At 39.1% G+C, this 17,194-nt stretch overlaps 1 protein-coding gene and 1 non-coding gene across 2 annotated transcripts; one reads left to right on the top strand and one right to left on the bottom strand.

The window, feature by feature from the left end:
* The first annotated feature begins 1,346 nt into the window (after window positions 1-1,346).
* On the top strand, window positions 1,347-1,418 carry trnad-guc (transfer RNA aspartic acid (anticodon GUC)). The gene has a single exon. It is a non-coding gene; the product is annotated as a tRNA-Asp (tRNA).
* A 3,203-nt stretch (window positions 1,419-4,621) lies between these two features.
* gpib (glucose-6-phosphate isomerase b) lies at window positions 4,622-17,166 on the bottom strand. The gene is made up of 18 exons (XM_057845243.1): window positions 16,916-17,166; window positions 15,074-15,164; window positions 14,874-14,942; window positions 14,618-14,737; window positions 14,463-14,546; window positions 12,523-12,669; window positions 11,587-11,658; window positions 11,461-11,505; window positions 11,331-11,384; window positions 10,983-11,043; window positions 10,814-10,857; window positions 10,588-10,740; window positions 10,379-10,508; window positions 8,463-8,539; window positions 8,241-8,369; window positions 8,081-8,156; window positions 7,942-8,008; window positions 4,622-6,849 (listed from the first exon to the last, which is right to left on the bottom strand). Exons 1-18 carry the CDS (start codon window positions 17,032-17,034, stop codon window positions 6,726-6,728), a joined length of 1,662 nt encoding a protein of 553 aa, XP_057701226.1. The 5' UTR covers window positions 17,035-17,166; the 3' UTR covers window positions 4,622-6,725.
* Window positions 17,167-17,194: the final 28 nt, after the last annotated feature.

Genomic DNA, 17,194 nt, shown 5'->3' with positions numbered 1-17,194 from the left:
GGCCGAAATAAAAAACAACTTGTCGCACTCAGCCATCTTTGCTGTTTACATTCGCTTGGTACGCTTTGAGGTCACAACTTGTACCATCCAAGTGGGATACGTCCGATTTCCCACCTTCCTCTAATGCAGCATTAGGATACGAAAGGGCTGTGAGTGACGTCAGTGCTCGAAATTGAAATCTCGATTTGTATAAAACGATAGCAGCACAAATTAAAAAATGAGCACAAACCTAGCACAAATGAGTGGCACTGTTGCGTTTCCGTTCCGCCGTAGATGGGGGGGGCTGTGTGATGTAATCACTACAAATTTTAAGCATAATATCTATAAAACCTTTGCAGCACAAACAAAAAATTTTACAGAACAAATAAAGCACAAACGATTGACAGAATATTTCGCTGTTTTTTTAATCAAAATGGGTGACTGGTTGACCTCAGATTGACTGATTGATTGATTGAAATAATTGTAGATATCCCAAAAACAATAGTAGCACAAACAAAATTTTTTGCAGCGCAAACAAAGCGCAAATGAGTGACATCTTTTTTTTTTTTTACATGAATTTGCGTCTGATGGGGGGGGGGGGGGGGGCAACTTTACAGAGGTACCAAAAGAGGAAGGATTTTCTTATTTTTGGAACCGATTCTAAAACACGACATGCTCTCAATATCGTGGATTTTAGCTACGTAGTAGCTAACTTGCTACTTTCAATGCAACTACTGTATTTTCATAGTTTAGTGGACAGTATCTCTGCCTGTCTGTCTCCCAAATCGGAGTTCATGCAGCAATTACGTCAGCAAAGGGCGAGAGCGGCAGGGTGGACGGCAGCGATGTAGCTGTGCATTAGCGCCTAGCTTGAACTCTGCTTTTACGCAGGAGGCGGGCTTGACCACAGTCATTAAAAATAAAATTAAGAAAAGAATAAGCCAGATAATGCTCACTTTTCTTTCTGTGCGCCAAATGAGCATTATTTAAATTTTAAATATGGGTTAGCTCAGCGCGTGTCGGACTGCAAATTAGTGCGCATGCGAAATACTTGAACGGCTCAATGGACAAAGGCAGTCTGAACGGGCACGCCAAAAAACATGTGACAAAAAATCGGAATTGTGCATTAAGACCTGCGGTCTGAACCTAGCCTAAGTATTACCATTTCGATATTTCATCAACTAGCTGGAGTAGCAACTGGCAAGCTGCATCAAGAATATATGCGGTAAATGCGTTATAGTTAGACAACGCATATCTAATTTCTGAGCTTTTAATTTAAAAAGTCAAATGTTAGTTAACATTGGAAGTTTCACTCTGTGGGGTGATTCTAGGTTGTATACGCCGTATTGCTGTCTACATCAACCACTTCCTCGTTAGTATAGTGGACAGTATCTCCGCCTGTCACGCGGAAGACCGGGGTTCGATTCCCCGACGGGGAGTTTATTTTTCCTGGGTCTTTTTACCGATTGGCCTGATTTTATGGATTTGGGATATTGGTGGTCTTAATATTCTTAAAAATATGGGCAGGAGTCTGCGCCATGTTTTTCTTTTTCTCGCGAATTCATAGTGTTTAAGTGTTGTATGACAACATAAATCAAAGTAATTTTACACATACGTTTTTACTCACTGTAACAACTAAAGTGAGTACACCAAAACTGAATTAATTTGTCTTATTTATTGTGAATGATTGAAAAAATATTTGAGTATTTTTGGGTGTGTGTGTTTTTTTTAACCAAAAAAGAAATGTAGCAACCAGCCATTTAATATTCAATTCAATTTAACCTAAACCACAGAAAGAAAGAAAATAAAGAAAACTGATTTTGGCAGTTATACCTAACACACGATAGGTTTTTAGTCCAAGGGCGTACAGTAGGTTTGCATAGGGACGATAGGAACTACAGATGTCCCGATTGATCGGCATCCGATCACGTCATTTTCAAAGTATCGGAATCGGCAAAAAAATATGAGACATGCCTTTTTTAAATATATATATATATTAATTAAATCATTTTTAAATTGCATTTAAAGTTACAGACAAAATGACTTACATTCATCCAAAGTCTTTAGTTTTGGCTTAAAGTAGGGCTATCAAATTTATCGCTTAAACGGCGGTAATTAATTTTTTAAAAATTAATCACGTTAAAATATTTATTGCAATTAACGCATGCGCTGCACGACCCACTCACGCATTGTCGCGTTCAATCTATAATGGCGCCGTTTTACCTATATATAGAGCTAACAGGCAGCGTAAAATGAGTAGAGAGAATTTTGGCAGTCTCTAGAGGCTCTTTTTAATTGGCTAATGCCTTAAAATCCCTCTCTCAACAATTAGAAATATCGTGGGAAGCACTGTGGGGAAGAACGGAAGTGGTTGATATTTTCCTTAACACACTATGCTACTTCCCAGCGCAGAGAAGATATATCAATTGGTGGCACTACGCACAGTCATGGTTGCACTTCCCATCATGCATTTGGGCAGAACAGTTAAATGGCTACAGTATCATTTACTGAAAGCTCAACAAATACACTAGATGGCAATATTTAGTCACAATATACAAAGTCACATTTATCCTTTAAGAATTACAAGTCTTTCTATCCGTGGATCCCTCTCACAGAAAGAATGTTAATAATGTAAATGCCATCTTGAGGATATATTGTCATAATAAACAAATACAGTACTTATGTACTGCATGTTGAATGTATATATTCGTCCGAGTTTTATTCATTTTTTTTCTTAATGCATTGCCAAAATGTATATGATCGGGAAAAATTATCGGGAATGATTGGAATTGAATCGGTAGCAAAAAAAAAAAAAAGCAATTGGATCGGGAAATATCGGGATCGGCAGATACTCAAACTAAAACGATCGGGAGCAAAAAAACATGAGCGGAACAACCCTAAATTAGGAACATAACACTACCAACTATTCAGGATGCTCAAACTATCCCCAACAACTTTTAAGCAACCTTATTTATCTTAAATAACGAGTTCAGTTATAAAGGAAATTTAGATTGTTTGCTCATATGTTGAATTGACCCTACCATTATTAAGTGAATTATTTTCAGCATGTTCAGACTTACATTTACACCTTTTCACTTGCTGAATGTGCCGGTCCATTTTTTTCCCTTCAAACGCATGTTTGATTGGCTGATGACTTGTATTTATTTATTTATTCATTTTTTAAATTATTTGTTTAATAATATTTGTTCATTATTTTCAGACAATCATACATTAATTAAAATCTAGGTAAAATGTTTTCATTTTTTGTTGAGTTTGGATGTGCTTGTGGAGACAAGTGGTAGTGCTTTACCTGAAAGAAGGCTCCATTTTTATTTATTTTACTTCTACCCCGACTAAGATTTTTTTTTCAGCTATATTTAATTTATTTATTTAGATGGACAATATTGAATGGTCTTAAGACAAATGTTTATTTTTTGCATTCCTGGATAGTTTAAGAGATTACTACCAAGTTTGTATTTATTGTGTATGTTCATATAATTTAAGCTATGTTCAAATAATGAAATTTAAATTTGCTAATGAAATCCGGACATTTATTCTGTCTCTTTAGTAGTTTTTGAAAACAAAGGTTTGACTCAAGCAGTGGATCACCAGAACCAATACACTTGAAAGTTGGTATAAGTCAATACAGATTTATTTTGCATTGATAATTTATCCTATTAACTAATTAGTTTCATTCGTGATGAATGTAGCTCTGACCCCCATTCACCCAATCTGTTTGGTCTGATTAATGTCCCTTCCCGAGCAAAAAGTGGACATGCAGGTTATGCTGTTATATCGCCCCTACCAATGTTGAGACCAAACCTACTCCCTTGGGTTACCCATGCATTAGGCTACTGCATTATACTTACTGTAATAAGGCATACAAAAGAAACTGATTTTCATTCAAAATTGTAGCTTTTCAATGATGTGCAAAATAACAGTTAACAAAAACACCATACAGTAACCCCAACCTCCGTCTCCTAATTTTTATTTTCCCTGATTTGATCACATCCAAGTGCAAAAACTCATTTTTAACTACTTAAAAACATAAGGTGTAGAAAATGTAAACATTGACTTGTATATTATTTTTAAAAAGTAACATACAATAACAAAAATAAGTACTAGTGACTTAGATTACGCACAGTGAAATGGAATCGGCTATGTTTGGAAGATAACAAAAACATAGACTTTTTAAAATTACTGTATATGGAAATAAATAAGTAGCCTAACATAGGCAAATTAACAAAAATAACTCCAAAGTGCACATTAACTATATTGCCAAATGTATCACATTTGAGACAAGCATTTCTGGACCTCATTGCATTGAAAAAATTGTTAAAACTTTATTATGTTCAATCTCACTTTAGCTATATTTGTTTTACCACGAAAACTGCATGTGAGGCTTAATGTATCATTTATGATACAAATTAGAGAATATACAGTATACCTATAAATAAAAAAAAAAAATGTTCAAAATTGTATGTTTAAGCACCACAAAAAGCTTTTAAATGTTAAAAATCTGAATTTTCTGTTCATTATTTCTGGGGGACAGGAATGATAGGGTTATGGAAGATGTTCTGAAACTCTTTATCAGAGCAAAATAAAATAAAATAAACCTCTTCAACTCTTTCCTTTCTCTTAAAAATCTGATCAATGTTCCGTTGCATTGCCCTTTTTTTTATCACATTAATTCGACAAGCTTTTTCTTTTTTGTTGTCCCAGAAACGAGCATTTGAACCAGTCAGAGCTAACTACCCATGCTGATCACATGTCAGTATGTCAACCAATTGAACGGACAACTGGAGTCCAGGAAGGGTGGTTTGTAAGGGTGTAACGGTACACAAAAATCTCAGTTCGGTACGTACCTCGGTTTTGAGGTCACGGTTCGTTTAATTTTCGGTACAGTAAGAAAACAAAATGCAAAATATAAATGTGCTAGTTGTTTATTACACACCTTTGTGCTTCCAACAATAGGAACATTAGCCTATACAAAACTAGTAGCGGGTATTTAAAGATAATCCAACAACAATTTGCCTTTCAGACCCCGCGTATTGGTCAGCTTTCTTTCTGAAAGAAAGAAGAAAAAAGAAGTCCTGTGCTAAAGAGAAAAGCAATCCCATTGACAAAGATTTTAACATGTATTTTACAAATGAAATGCCTCAATGAATCATTTTTCATATGAACGGTTTTCAAAAGCTTTATTGGTGGATTTTCCCAAGTTAAAGCGCCACAGAGAAATTAATAAATTTAATTGTGTAAGCAGGATCTGTGTATTATTCTTATTATTTAATTACAGCTCTTTTAGCTCATTTCAATTTATTTAATTTAAATGGGCTATTATTTATGTTATTATGTGTTTATATTTTACAAATGTGATGTAGTATTCATTTATATTGTATATTTTATGTTGTATAACTTTAGTTCCTTTGTGAATATTAGTTCCTGCTTGTTTTGTTGTGGTAGAAGGGTTTTGTATTGAACACAGGGCCGTGTTGGTTATTATTATAGCAGAGAAGACAGCAGTAAATCAACAAAGACAAGTCAACTGTGCCCCGATCTTCCACTCAAGAGATCTAATGGACTCAAAAAGTGGGTTACGATTGCATATTAGTTTGAAAATCGACCGGATCCACCGTATTTTTACACGTGTGACTTCCAGTCTGCCCGATCCTAGCTACCGGTAGTAGTATTGACGCAGGAGGTTCGCGTCAAATAATAAACTCTGCCGTTCTTTTCGCGTGCGTCGTGTTGAGCCGCTTCTGGGATGCGTCTAACACACGGCCGCACTGCGACTGGTGTGCATTGGCTGAGTGACTCTAACGCCCGCGTTTTACTGCATTCTCGCGGCGGCCACGTTGTCGCGCCGTTGACGTTCCTGGGTTATACTGTCCTACCGTGTTGGTCCTCATTATAGTAGAGAAGACGGAGTAAATGTAATCTACACAAAGAAACTGTAACCCAATTGACTCACAGCCTCGAAAAGTAAGGGTTACATTATGTCCGAAACTCGTTCGGTACGCCTCCGTTCCAAACCGAGCATCACGTACCGAAACGGTTCAATGCAAATACATGTACCGTTACACCCTTAGTGGTTTGCTGTGTGGATGCGCACATCGACGCGAGTCGACTGTCTCGTCGGACTCAGATACACACGCTGGGAAAATTCAGTGGAACTCCATGGAATAAATATCAAATATAGGGGGAAACGGATGACGCTACACAAGCACTTTATTAGGCTTGTTGTTAACACTTGTGTATGTAAATCTGACTTTAGATCATTTTCTTCATAGAGATGCGTGTGTGGCAGCCTGGCAGTGTTTTTTTTAACATGGAGGTTTGACAGTTGCCGTCATATTTTCAGGATCAAAGCACTGTTCCGCCCCCGAATTTTACACCGCATTGAGGGTACCGGACTGTTCCGTCCCACTGTAACCCCTGAGTATAAGCTGCAGCGTAGAAATGTGAGGTTTTTTGGCAGGCATGGGTAACCATGTAAGGGTATATGGATTAAAATGCAGTTGGTACAGATGTGCAACTGTCAATTCATTTTTCACTTTGTTATTTCATGAAAAACAATTTGATTTGTGATGATTTGTGACCATGCATGCAAAAACAACGCAACTGCATACCATGCCTCTTTGGCAACGTTAATTAAATCATTCTTTTAATACATGGTACAAACGTGCACAGTGCATATTGTGGAAATTGGTATTAATAATGATAGAATCCCGACGAGAGCAAGAAGCTCAGGCGAAATTCTTTTTGAGGAAGTTGATGAGCCCATTGGTGGACGCGTCATGGGAATGGACCTCGGCAGCATCCCGGAGCTCCGGCTCGATCTTCTTTGCCAGTTGCTTCCCCAGTTCCACCCTTGTAATATGCAACAAAAAATAGTAAGAAATAATAATAATTAGAGATGTCCCGATCGATCGGCGTCCCGATCAATCGGGTCCGATCACGTCATTTTTAAAGTATGGGAATCGGCAAAAAAATATCGGACATGCCTTTATTTAATACATGTTTTTTTTAATTAAATCGTTTTCTAATAGTATTTAACGTTACAGACATAATATGTTACACTCATCCAGAGTCTTTAATTTAGGCTCAAGGTAAGGTTATCAAATTTATCCCGTTAACGGCGGTGATTAATTTTTAAATAAATGTATCACGTTAAAATATTTTATGCAATTGACGCAGGCGCTGCACGACCCACTCACGCATTGCCGCGTTCAATCTATAATGGCGCCGTTTTACCTATATATAAAGCTAAAAAGCAGCGTAACATGAGTAAAGTGAATTTTGGCAGCCTTTGGAGCCTTTTTATAATTGGCTAAAGCCTTACAATCCCTCTCCCTACGATTAGAAATATCGCAGGAAGCAATGTGGGGAAGAAAGGTAGTAATTGATCTTGTTCTTAACACCCTATGTTATTTCCCAACGCAGAGAAGATATATCAATTGGTAGCACTGCGCACAGTCATGGTTCCGCTTCCCATCATGCATTTGGGCATGGCTACAGTATCATTTACTGAAAGCTCAACAAATACACTAGATGGCAATATTTAGTCACAATATACAAAGTCACATTTATCCTTTAAGAATTACAAGTCTTTCTATCCGTGATCCCTCTCACAGAAACAATGTTAATAATGTAAATGCCATATTGAGGATTTATTGTCATAATAAACAAATACAGTAGTTAAGTACTGTATGTTGAATGTATATATTCGTCCGAGTATTATTCAGTTTTTTCTTAATGCATTGCCAAAATGTATATGATCGGGAAAAATTATCGGGAATGATTGGAATTGAATCGGGAGCAAAAAAAAGCAATCGGATCGGGAAATATCGGGATCGGCAGATACTCAAACTAAAACGATCGGGATCGGATCGGGAGCAAAAAAACATGATCGGAACAACCCTAATAATAATAATGTTGGTTGATTAGTAGAGTAAGGCTCACCCCCACTGGTCAAAGCTGTTAATCTCCCACATCAAACCCTGGATGAAGATCTTGTGCTCATACATGGCTGAAAAAAAAAACATTTAATAAGTGTGGATCCTAATTTCTGACACCAACGACTTGTCATGGCTTTTCTAACCTATGAGGGCACCAAGCATGTAAGGGGTCAGTTTCTTGAAAATAATGGAATTGGTGGGTCGGTTTCCTTGGAACACCTAGCAAGTACACATTGATGTAAGATAACAAAATGGCAACAATAGGTGATATAATGTAACCCATTGCGTGGCTTTGTGACAAACTTTGTGTGGCAGAATCTTCTCCAAAGATTCTCCAGTCAGCCCGCTGGCTTCCAACTCCTTCCTGGCCTCCTCGGTGGTCTTTCCCCTCATGAGGGCCTCAGTCTGTGCCAGGAAGTTGGCTACCAGGATCTGCAAATTAGCAGTATTATTTTTTAAACAAAGACAAAACAAGAATCAACAAGAACTTCTGGCAGAATGAGCTGAAGCCAGGCTTCCTTTTACCTTGTGATGTAGGTTGTCCCTGACAGGGTGCTGGGACTGGGCCGGGATGAGGAAATCGGACGGCACCATGCGCGTTCCTAAATTACAAATACAAAATGGCTCCAGTGGCGCCATCTTGATCATCTTAATGGTTTCAATGTCAGGTATGGGCAAAAACACATTAAATGTAGAGTGAGGAGCAAAAGTATTTGCACCCCTTTGTTATTTTGCAAGTTCACCCTCTTAGAAAATAGGTAGAGGTCTGAAATTTTAATCATTGATCCATTTCCACTCAAAGAGACATAATCTAAAAAAAATAATCCGGAACCCACATTGTATAATTTTAGAAAATAATTCATTTGTAATTTACTGGGGTTTGTAATTATTTGTACCCCTGAGAGTTAGGAATAATTACGACTCTCTAAGAGTTCTCAGTCTACCTTTAAAAAAGTCCACCTTTACCCCAGGAGTAACCAAACACCTACCACCCATTTGAGATCAATATTGTCACCTGTGCACCCCACAGTCAGTCATAATCCAACTGCTACCATGTGCAAGACCAGAGAGCTTTCGAAAGACATCAATGAAAAAATTGTTGAGCTCCACAAAGCTGAAAAAGGCTAATGGACAATTGGAAAGCAGCTTGGTGAGAATAAATCAACAGTTGCTGAAATTGTTAGAAAATGGAAACAGGAAAACGTGACTGTTAATCTACCTCAGACTGGTGCTCCATGTAAAATCTCTCCTAGTGGGGCATCACTCATGATGAGGATAGAGAGGGATCAGCCTAGAACTACACGGCATAAGCTGGTCAATGACCTGAAGAAAGCTGGGTGCACAGTTTCAAAGGCTACTGTCAGTAGAACACTATGGTGCAATGGTTTAAAATGATGCATTGCTCAGAATGTTCCCCTGTTGAAGCCAGTACATGTGAAGGCCTGTCTGAAGTTTGCCAGGGACCATCTAAATGATGCAGAAGGGTCATGGGAGGAAGTCATGTGGTCAGTTGAGACCAAAGTAGAACTTTTTGGTGCAAACATTACTCGTCGTGTGTGGAGGAAAAAAAAGGACGAGTACAATCCCAAGAACACCATCCCTACTGTGAAGTATGGGGGTGGAAACCTTATGATTTGGGGCTGCTTTTATGCACAGGGGACAGGACGACTCTATTGTATAAGGAAGAGGATGAATGGTGAAATGTATCGTCAGATTTTAAGCCACAACCTCCCTCCGTCAGTCAGAGACTAGAAGATGAGTCGTGGTTGGACCAAATTGACAATGATCCGAAGCACACAGCCAATCTGACCACGGAGTGGCTGCGTAAAAAGCATATCAAGGTTCTGGAGTGGCCTAGCCAGTCTCCAGACCTCAACCCAATAGAAAATCTTTGGAAGGAGTCGAAACTTCATGTTTCTCAGCGACAGCCCCGAAATTTGACAGATATAGAGAATATTTGTGTGGTAGAATGGGCCAAAATTCCTGTTTCCATATGTGAAAACTTGAAGAACAACAGAAAGCGTCTGACCTCTGTAATTGCAAACAAAGGCTTCTGCACTAAATATTAGCAGTGATTTCCTCAGGGGTCCAAATACTTATGAACCCCAGTAAATTACAAATTATTGAAAAATCATACAATGCAAGTTTCAGATATATTTTTTAGATTAGGTACCTAAAAGTGGTGACTATTTATACAAAGTCCAGCAAATTAATATAACCAGTCTACTGGAGCAGATGAAGGAATGACTGCCTATGTTGAGTTTTGCAAAGATTTTATGCAAAGTATGAGTCCAGACAAGTTTAGTCCTTCTTTGAACCTTCAAAGTAATTAACTAATTCTAGTTCAACCTTTTTTAATGGTGTTTCTAAAACTTATAGATCATCTGTGAAAAAATGAATAAGTCCTCTTCCTCTGTTGGAAGAGCGACGCAAACAAGTACCTTGATGGATAAGCTGGTAGAAGGCATGTTGGCCATTTGTGCCAGGCTCGCCCCACACAATCGGTCCGGTGTGATAATTTACACGTGCGCCATGTTTGGTGACGTACTTGCCGTTGGACTCCATGTCGCCCTGCGTGTAAACAAGAGGTGAAAGTATGAAAATGAATGCTTAACCCCAAGTAGAAAACCATTTTTGTGTGGGAGTTAACCTGCTGGAAGTAAGCAGCAAAACGGTGCATGTACTGGTCGTAAGGCAGCATGGCGTGGGTCTCTGTGTGGAAGAAGTTGATGTACCAAATGCCCAACATAGCCAGCAGAACGGGAGCGTTTTTGTCCAGTGGAGCTGTGCGGAAGTGCTTGTCCTGCCGAAGGGGAAATGTGCGGGTGTGCCAAATGATTTCTCTGCAAGTAAAATTGACCTCCCAGATGACCTACCATCCAGTGGGCGCCTGCCAGAAGCTTCTCAAAGTTGTCAAAGCCTAACCAAGAGAAATGTATTTGTCATAATTTAACATGAATGCATGTTTTAAATTTAAACTATTTGTCAGCTAAGAAAAACTCATAATAATAATAATAATACATAATAATTTAAGAACGTCCGTACCAATGTGCAAAGCGATGGCCATTCCAATCGCTGACCACAGGGAGAAGCGTCCCCCAACCCACTGAAAGGACAAAACATGTCACTATTTAAAAACTGCATTTCAACTTAAATCATGAAATAGCCAAAACATGTGATGTGGTGACATAAAGGCCATATTATAGCACCCTCACTGAAAATAGCCACCAAACACAACTCTGTGACCTTTATCTATAGGACAGCCTGTACAGTAACCTCTGCAAGGGAGAAGGTCACCACCAATAATAACCGAGGGGAGGGCCTCTGATTACTCGGCAGCTGCGCTCAAAAAGTTCCACTTAAATATAGCCGCCATAAGGGAAGAGCACTCACGTCCCAGAACTCAAACATGTTCTCTGTGTCGATACCGAAGTCCTTCACTTTGGGCTGGAAGATAAAAGGGCAAAGAGTAGATTACATTAGACTGCCTAGCAATTGGTTTAGCTCAGTTTTGAGGACTTACGCCATTTGTGGACAGGGCGACAAAGTGTTTGGCCACAGCACCTTTCTGTGGAAAAATGTCAAAATAGACGATATTTGTTTTTTTTACACTTAAGAGGTGGACGGGAAGTTGCCCGCACTCACGTACGTCTTTGGCGTGCTCTAGGAACCATGCTTTGGCTGACTCGGCGTTAGTGATGGTCTCTTGTGTGGTGAACGTCTGACAAAAAACACAAACGTCACATCTGTCTTTGCTGGGTGTGAAAACAGGCAATGGGTCGTTCCAGGATTGGAGGCAATTTGATGTCCCACCCTATTTCTAAACAATCAACATATGAAATACCAAAACCTACTACGATTAAACTGAATTCCTGAGACCAAAAAAAAAAATTAAAAAAATAAACAAAATGCTTAAAAATATCTAACAATAAATGAACAAACAAAAAAATAATAATCAGTTTGGAATACCCGCCAAAAATGCAAAATTTCTTTTTTCCCAACTGACCATATGACCGCCCTGATTCTGAAACGAGACAATTTAAATGAAATTTAAATTTCTAGGTGGTATTTGTTTATATATTGTCTGTTGTATCTGTGGGAACATTTGCTTTAATAAGCGTAATATTTCAAAAACTAACACAATGGAGGGAAGCGCAATGTAACGTAACGTAGTTTAGCCTAGTGTAATGGAGCTTAACAACAGTTTAGCAAAAGAATTGTTTATGATATTGCTTCTATTTTTTAAATATTTTATGAAACATTTAGCCTTTTCAGAATGTCTCACTGTAACTCATGAACCCTGTCATACATATGATCAGAATATGACAATTATTAGCGAGTAACAGTTAGCTAGTAAAAGCTAACAATTAACAAATAGCATCTAATTCTGAGAAAATGCAAACAGTACAAATTTGCAACCCTGCTTCCTGTAACTATCAAATAAATCATGTCATGAAAAATACCATTGATCTGTAAGATGAACTAATCAAACCTTTGATTGTTTGTTACCTAACAGAAAACCATTGAAGGGAAGGCTTATTTTTCAATAATTCTGGATTGACACACTGTTGGACCGCTACATTACCTTAGAAGCGATGATAAAGAGCGTAGTCTCGGCGTTGAGTTGCGCGAGTGTCTTGGCGATGTGCGTCCCGTCGATATTGGACACAAACCACACGGCGGGCCCATTTTTGGAGTATGGTTTCAGGGCTTCTGTCACCATCAAGGGGCCCTAGCATTCAACAGATGATGATAGAAGACACATTTAAAATGAACGACTCCCAAAAATGTCACTGATATTCGGTTTTTGGGTGGACTTCATTTTACATTCTGGAAAGCTTTTGAATGCAAGCATCCGATTAAGTAGGAAGCTCTGCCCCACTTACCAGATGCCAAGCAGAGCAAGAACATAGATTGCCCACAGAAACCTAATAAGGCAAGCCACCTAGCATGTTGTTATCTGGACCTTTTGAAGAGCATGGGAGACACTTTCATTGTTGGTATACCTCTCTTGTCTGCTTCCCCAAGTATGAAGGGGAAATTGGTCTTAGTAAGAAGACAAAAAATTCAAAGTGGGCAACTATGGAAGCTAAACTCAAGTCAAACTAGCTAAAAATGTGCCAAAGCTCTGACAGTATCTACAGTGGGGCAAATAAGTATTTAATCAACCACTAATTGTGCAAGTTCTCCCACTTGAAAATATTAGAGAGGCCTGTAATTGTCAACATGGGTAAACCTCAACCATGAGAGACATAATGTGGAAAAAAACCCCAGAAAATCACATTGTTTGATTTTTAAAGAATTTATTTGCAAATCATGGTGGAAAATAAGTATTTGGTCAATACCAAAAGTTCATCTCAATACTTTGCTATGTACCCTTTGTTGGCAATAACGCAGGCCAAACGTTTTCTGCAACTCTTCACAAGCTTTCACACACTGTTGCTGGTGTTTTGGCCCATTCCTCCATGCAGATCTCTTCTAGAGCAGTGATGTTTTGGGGCTGTTGTTGGGCAACACGGACTTTCAACTCCCTCCACAGATTTTCTATGGGGTTGAGATCTGGAGACTGGCTTGGCCACTCCAGGACCTTGAAATGCTTCTTACGAAGCCACTCCTTTGTTGCCCTGGCTGTGTGTTTGGGATCATTGTCATGCTGAAAGACCCAGCCACGACTCATCTTCAATGCCCTTGCTGATGGAAGGAGATTTTCACTCAAAATCTCTCGATACATGGCCCCATACAGTCTTTCCTTTACACTGATCAGTCGTCCTGGTCCCTTTGCAGAAAAACAGCCCCAAAGCATGATGTTTCCACCCCCATGCTTCACAACGGGTATGGTGTTCTTCAGATGCAATTCAGTATTCTTTCACCTCCAAACACGAGAACCTGTGTTTCCACCAAAAAGTTCTATTTTGGTTTCATCTGACCATAACACATTCTCCCAGTCCTCTTCTGGATCATCCAAATGCTCTCTAGCGAACCGCAGACGGGACTGGACGTGTACTTTCTTCACCAGCGGGACACGTCTGGCAGTGCAGGATTTGAGTCCCTGGTGGCGCATTGTGTTACTGATAGTAGCCTTTGTTATTGTGGTCCCAGCTCTCTGTAGGTCATTCACTAGGTCCCCCCGTGTGGTTCTGAGATTTTTGCTCACCGTTTTTGTTATCATTTCGACGCCACTTGCTGAGATCTTGCATGGAGCCCCAGATCGAGGGAGATTTGACAGCCAGAAATCTTGCTTGTTTGTAGGTGACCAAATACTTATTTTCCACTCTAATTTGGAAATAAATTCTTTAATAATCAAACAATGTGATTTTCTGTTTTTTTTTCCACATTCTATCTCTCATGGTTGAGGTTTACCCATGTTGACAATTACAGGCCTCTCTAATCTTTTCAAGTAGGAAAACTTGCACAATTGGTGGTTGACTTAATACTTATTTGCCCCATTGTAAATGGTGAGCAGCTGGACATTTGAATTCAAAAGTTCAGTTTTAATGATTAGTTTAGATGTAAAAGTTTACTCACAAGATCTGATCCTCCTATTCCGATATTAACAACGTCCGTGATGCTCTTCCCCGTGTAGCCTTTCCACTGACCGCTACGAACCCTCTGCAAAAACACCGGCAGTTATCACCATGGAACTTCACGTTCCATAATTCTTACTTTGAGATTGAACTCACGTGACAGAAGTTCTTCATCTTGTCCAGAACTTTATTAACGTCCGGCATCACATTTTTACCGTCCACCATGATCGGAGTGTTGGAACGGTTCCGCAGTGCCACGTGGAGCACAGCACGACCCTGAAGCATGTTCACACATTCATACATAACATATTTGTTATATGAATCTTGAATATCTTGATTGTCTTGAAATTTCCTGGTAGAGAATTAATGTTCCTGATAGCCAAACAGAATGACATCATGAGTCGAGCAACACCTCAGTAAAGTTGATCTTGTCTCCGGTGAACATGGTCTCTCTGGCTGCATCCATACCTCTTGACTTGGCCTGCCGAACACAAACCACACTGGACGTTTAACTCATTGGCTGCCATTTTACCTGGAAGAACTGGTAGTTATGTTCGGTAATATGAATGTAAACAATGTAAATGCCGCGATTTTCCAATCATGCTGACTCACCAAATCGATCAGCATCTTCATGACTTCATCGGTTATGAGGTTCTTGGAATAGTCCAGCAGGATGTCCCCGTCTTCGGTCTGCATTTTTAGGCTGCAAAAAACAGTCGGGGTTGAGTCACGCATGTCGTACGTCACAGGTGCCCAACCAATTCCATTAAGGGCCGCAGTTGAGGCAGGTTTTCATTCTAACCGATCCAGCACGGGAAGTTTAGCCACTGAGGGTTTTGTTGAAACAGGATACGCAGCAGCTAACTGCCATTAACTGATTACTGGAGATGTCCCGGTCGATCGGGTCTGATCACGTCATTTTCAAAGTATCGGAATCGGCAAAAAAATATCTGACATGCATTTTTTAAATAATTATATGTATATATTTTTTAATTAAATCGTATTCTAATTGTATTTAACGTTACAGACATATTATGTTACACTCATCCAGAGTCTTTAGTTTAGGCTTAAGGTAGGGTTATCAAGTTTATCCCAATAACGGCGGTAATTAATTTTTTAAAAGATGTATCACGTTAAAATATTTAATGCAATTAGTGCATGCGCTGCAGGACCCACTGACGCATTGTCGCGCTCAATCTGCAATGGCGCTGTTTTACCTATATAGAGAGCTAAAAGGCAGCTTAAAGTTAGTAGAGTGAATTTTGGCAGCCTTTGGAGCCTTTTTTTAATTAGCTAAAGCCTAACAATCCCTCTCCCTACGATTAGAAATATCGTGGGAAGCAAAGTGGTGAAGCAAGGTAGTAATTGATCCTTTTCTTAACACCCTATGTTATTTCCCAACGCAGAGAAGATATATCAATTGGTAGCACTACGCACAGTCATGGTTCCGCTTCCCATCATGCATTTGGGCATGGCTACAGTATCATTTACTGAAAGCTCAACAAATACACTAGATGGCAATATTTAGTCACATTTGTCCTTTAAGAATTACAATTCTTTCTATCCGTGGATCCCTCTCACAGAAAGAATGTTAATAATGTAAATGCCATCTTGAGGATTTATTGTCATAATAAACAAATACAGTACTTATGTACTGTATGTTGAATGTATATATTCGTCTGAGTTTTATTCATTTTTTTCTTAATGCATTGCCAAAATGTATATGATCGGGAAAAATTATCGGGAATGATTGGAATTGAATCGGGTGCAAAAATAAGCAATCGGATCAGGAAATATCGGGATCGGCAGATACTCAAACTAAAACGATCAGGATCGGATCGGGAGCAAAAAAAAAACATATCGGAACAACCCTAATACTAATGTTACTATTCTCAGGAGTTGCAGCAAGCTGTTTAGCTGGCTGTTTCCAGCTAGTTGTTAAAAGCTAATAATTGTCTTGTTTGTTCTGATCATTTGTATAACAGGATTGCACGAGGTGTAGTGAAACATTCAATCAATCCTAGCTATTTTATTGAAAATAAATAAATAAATAGAAAAGGGGACATAAATTTGCTCTCTCCATTCTTTTGGAAAAGTGCCTGATGATGTCAAATCTATCACGTGATTCACTGCTTTCTTCTTTTACCATGACAAAAAGGTTATGGCGATAGGTTGTGTACATGTTGTAAGACACCAATTCTATGAATAATCATTAATACTTAAAATATTGTTTTTGATTAAAACACATGTCCCAATAGTTACAAGACCAATGAAACAAATAAAAATAAATTTAGGTTTCATTTTAACGGGTTTATTTTGGATTCACTTTGGTCATAGGGGTTGAGACTGGAGGAAAATGACATTTTAGGAGGTAGTCCAGACTTATATGATTTTTAAAAGAATATTTTGAAGCATTTGCTTCTCTCAGGTTTTTCTTCATGCCTTCAAAAGTACCTGAATTTGTGGAACCTCTCATTGTCGTCATCAAACATGTGTCTCATGTTGAGGTTCAAGGCGTGCGCTGAGTACCATTGCTGCAGCCTCTGGAAAACGGGGTCCTGTGTGAGTCCCATGTTGCGGAGTTCCGGAGGGAGGTGGGCCGAGTGGGGTCCAGGGGGTGAGCGAAAAAGGCTTTTGAAGGGCCAACTGGGCCCCTCCTACCACGTTTATGTCACACCTCCTCCCATTTCACACTCCATGTTTGGCACTCGTGGCAGAAGTACTCACACTCGG

The sequence above is a fragment of the Corythoichthys intestinalis genome, chromosome 1 (genome assembly GCF_030265065.1).
Source record: "Corythoichthys intestinalis isolate RoL2023-P3 chromosome 1, ASM3026506v1, whole genome shotgun sequence".
Classification (NCBI taxonomy): Eukaryota; Metazoa; Chordata; class Actinopteri; order Syngnathiformes; family Syngnathidae; genus Corythoichthys; species Corythoichthys intestinalis.
This window is presented reverse-complemented; position numbering and strand designations above follow the sequence as displayed.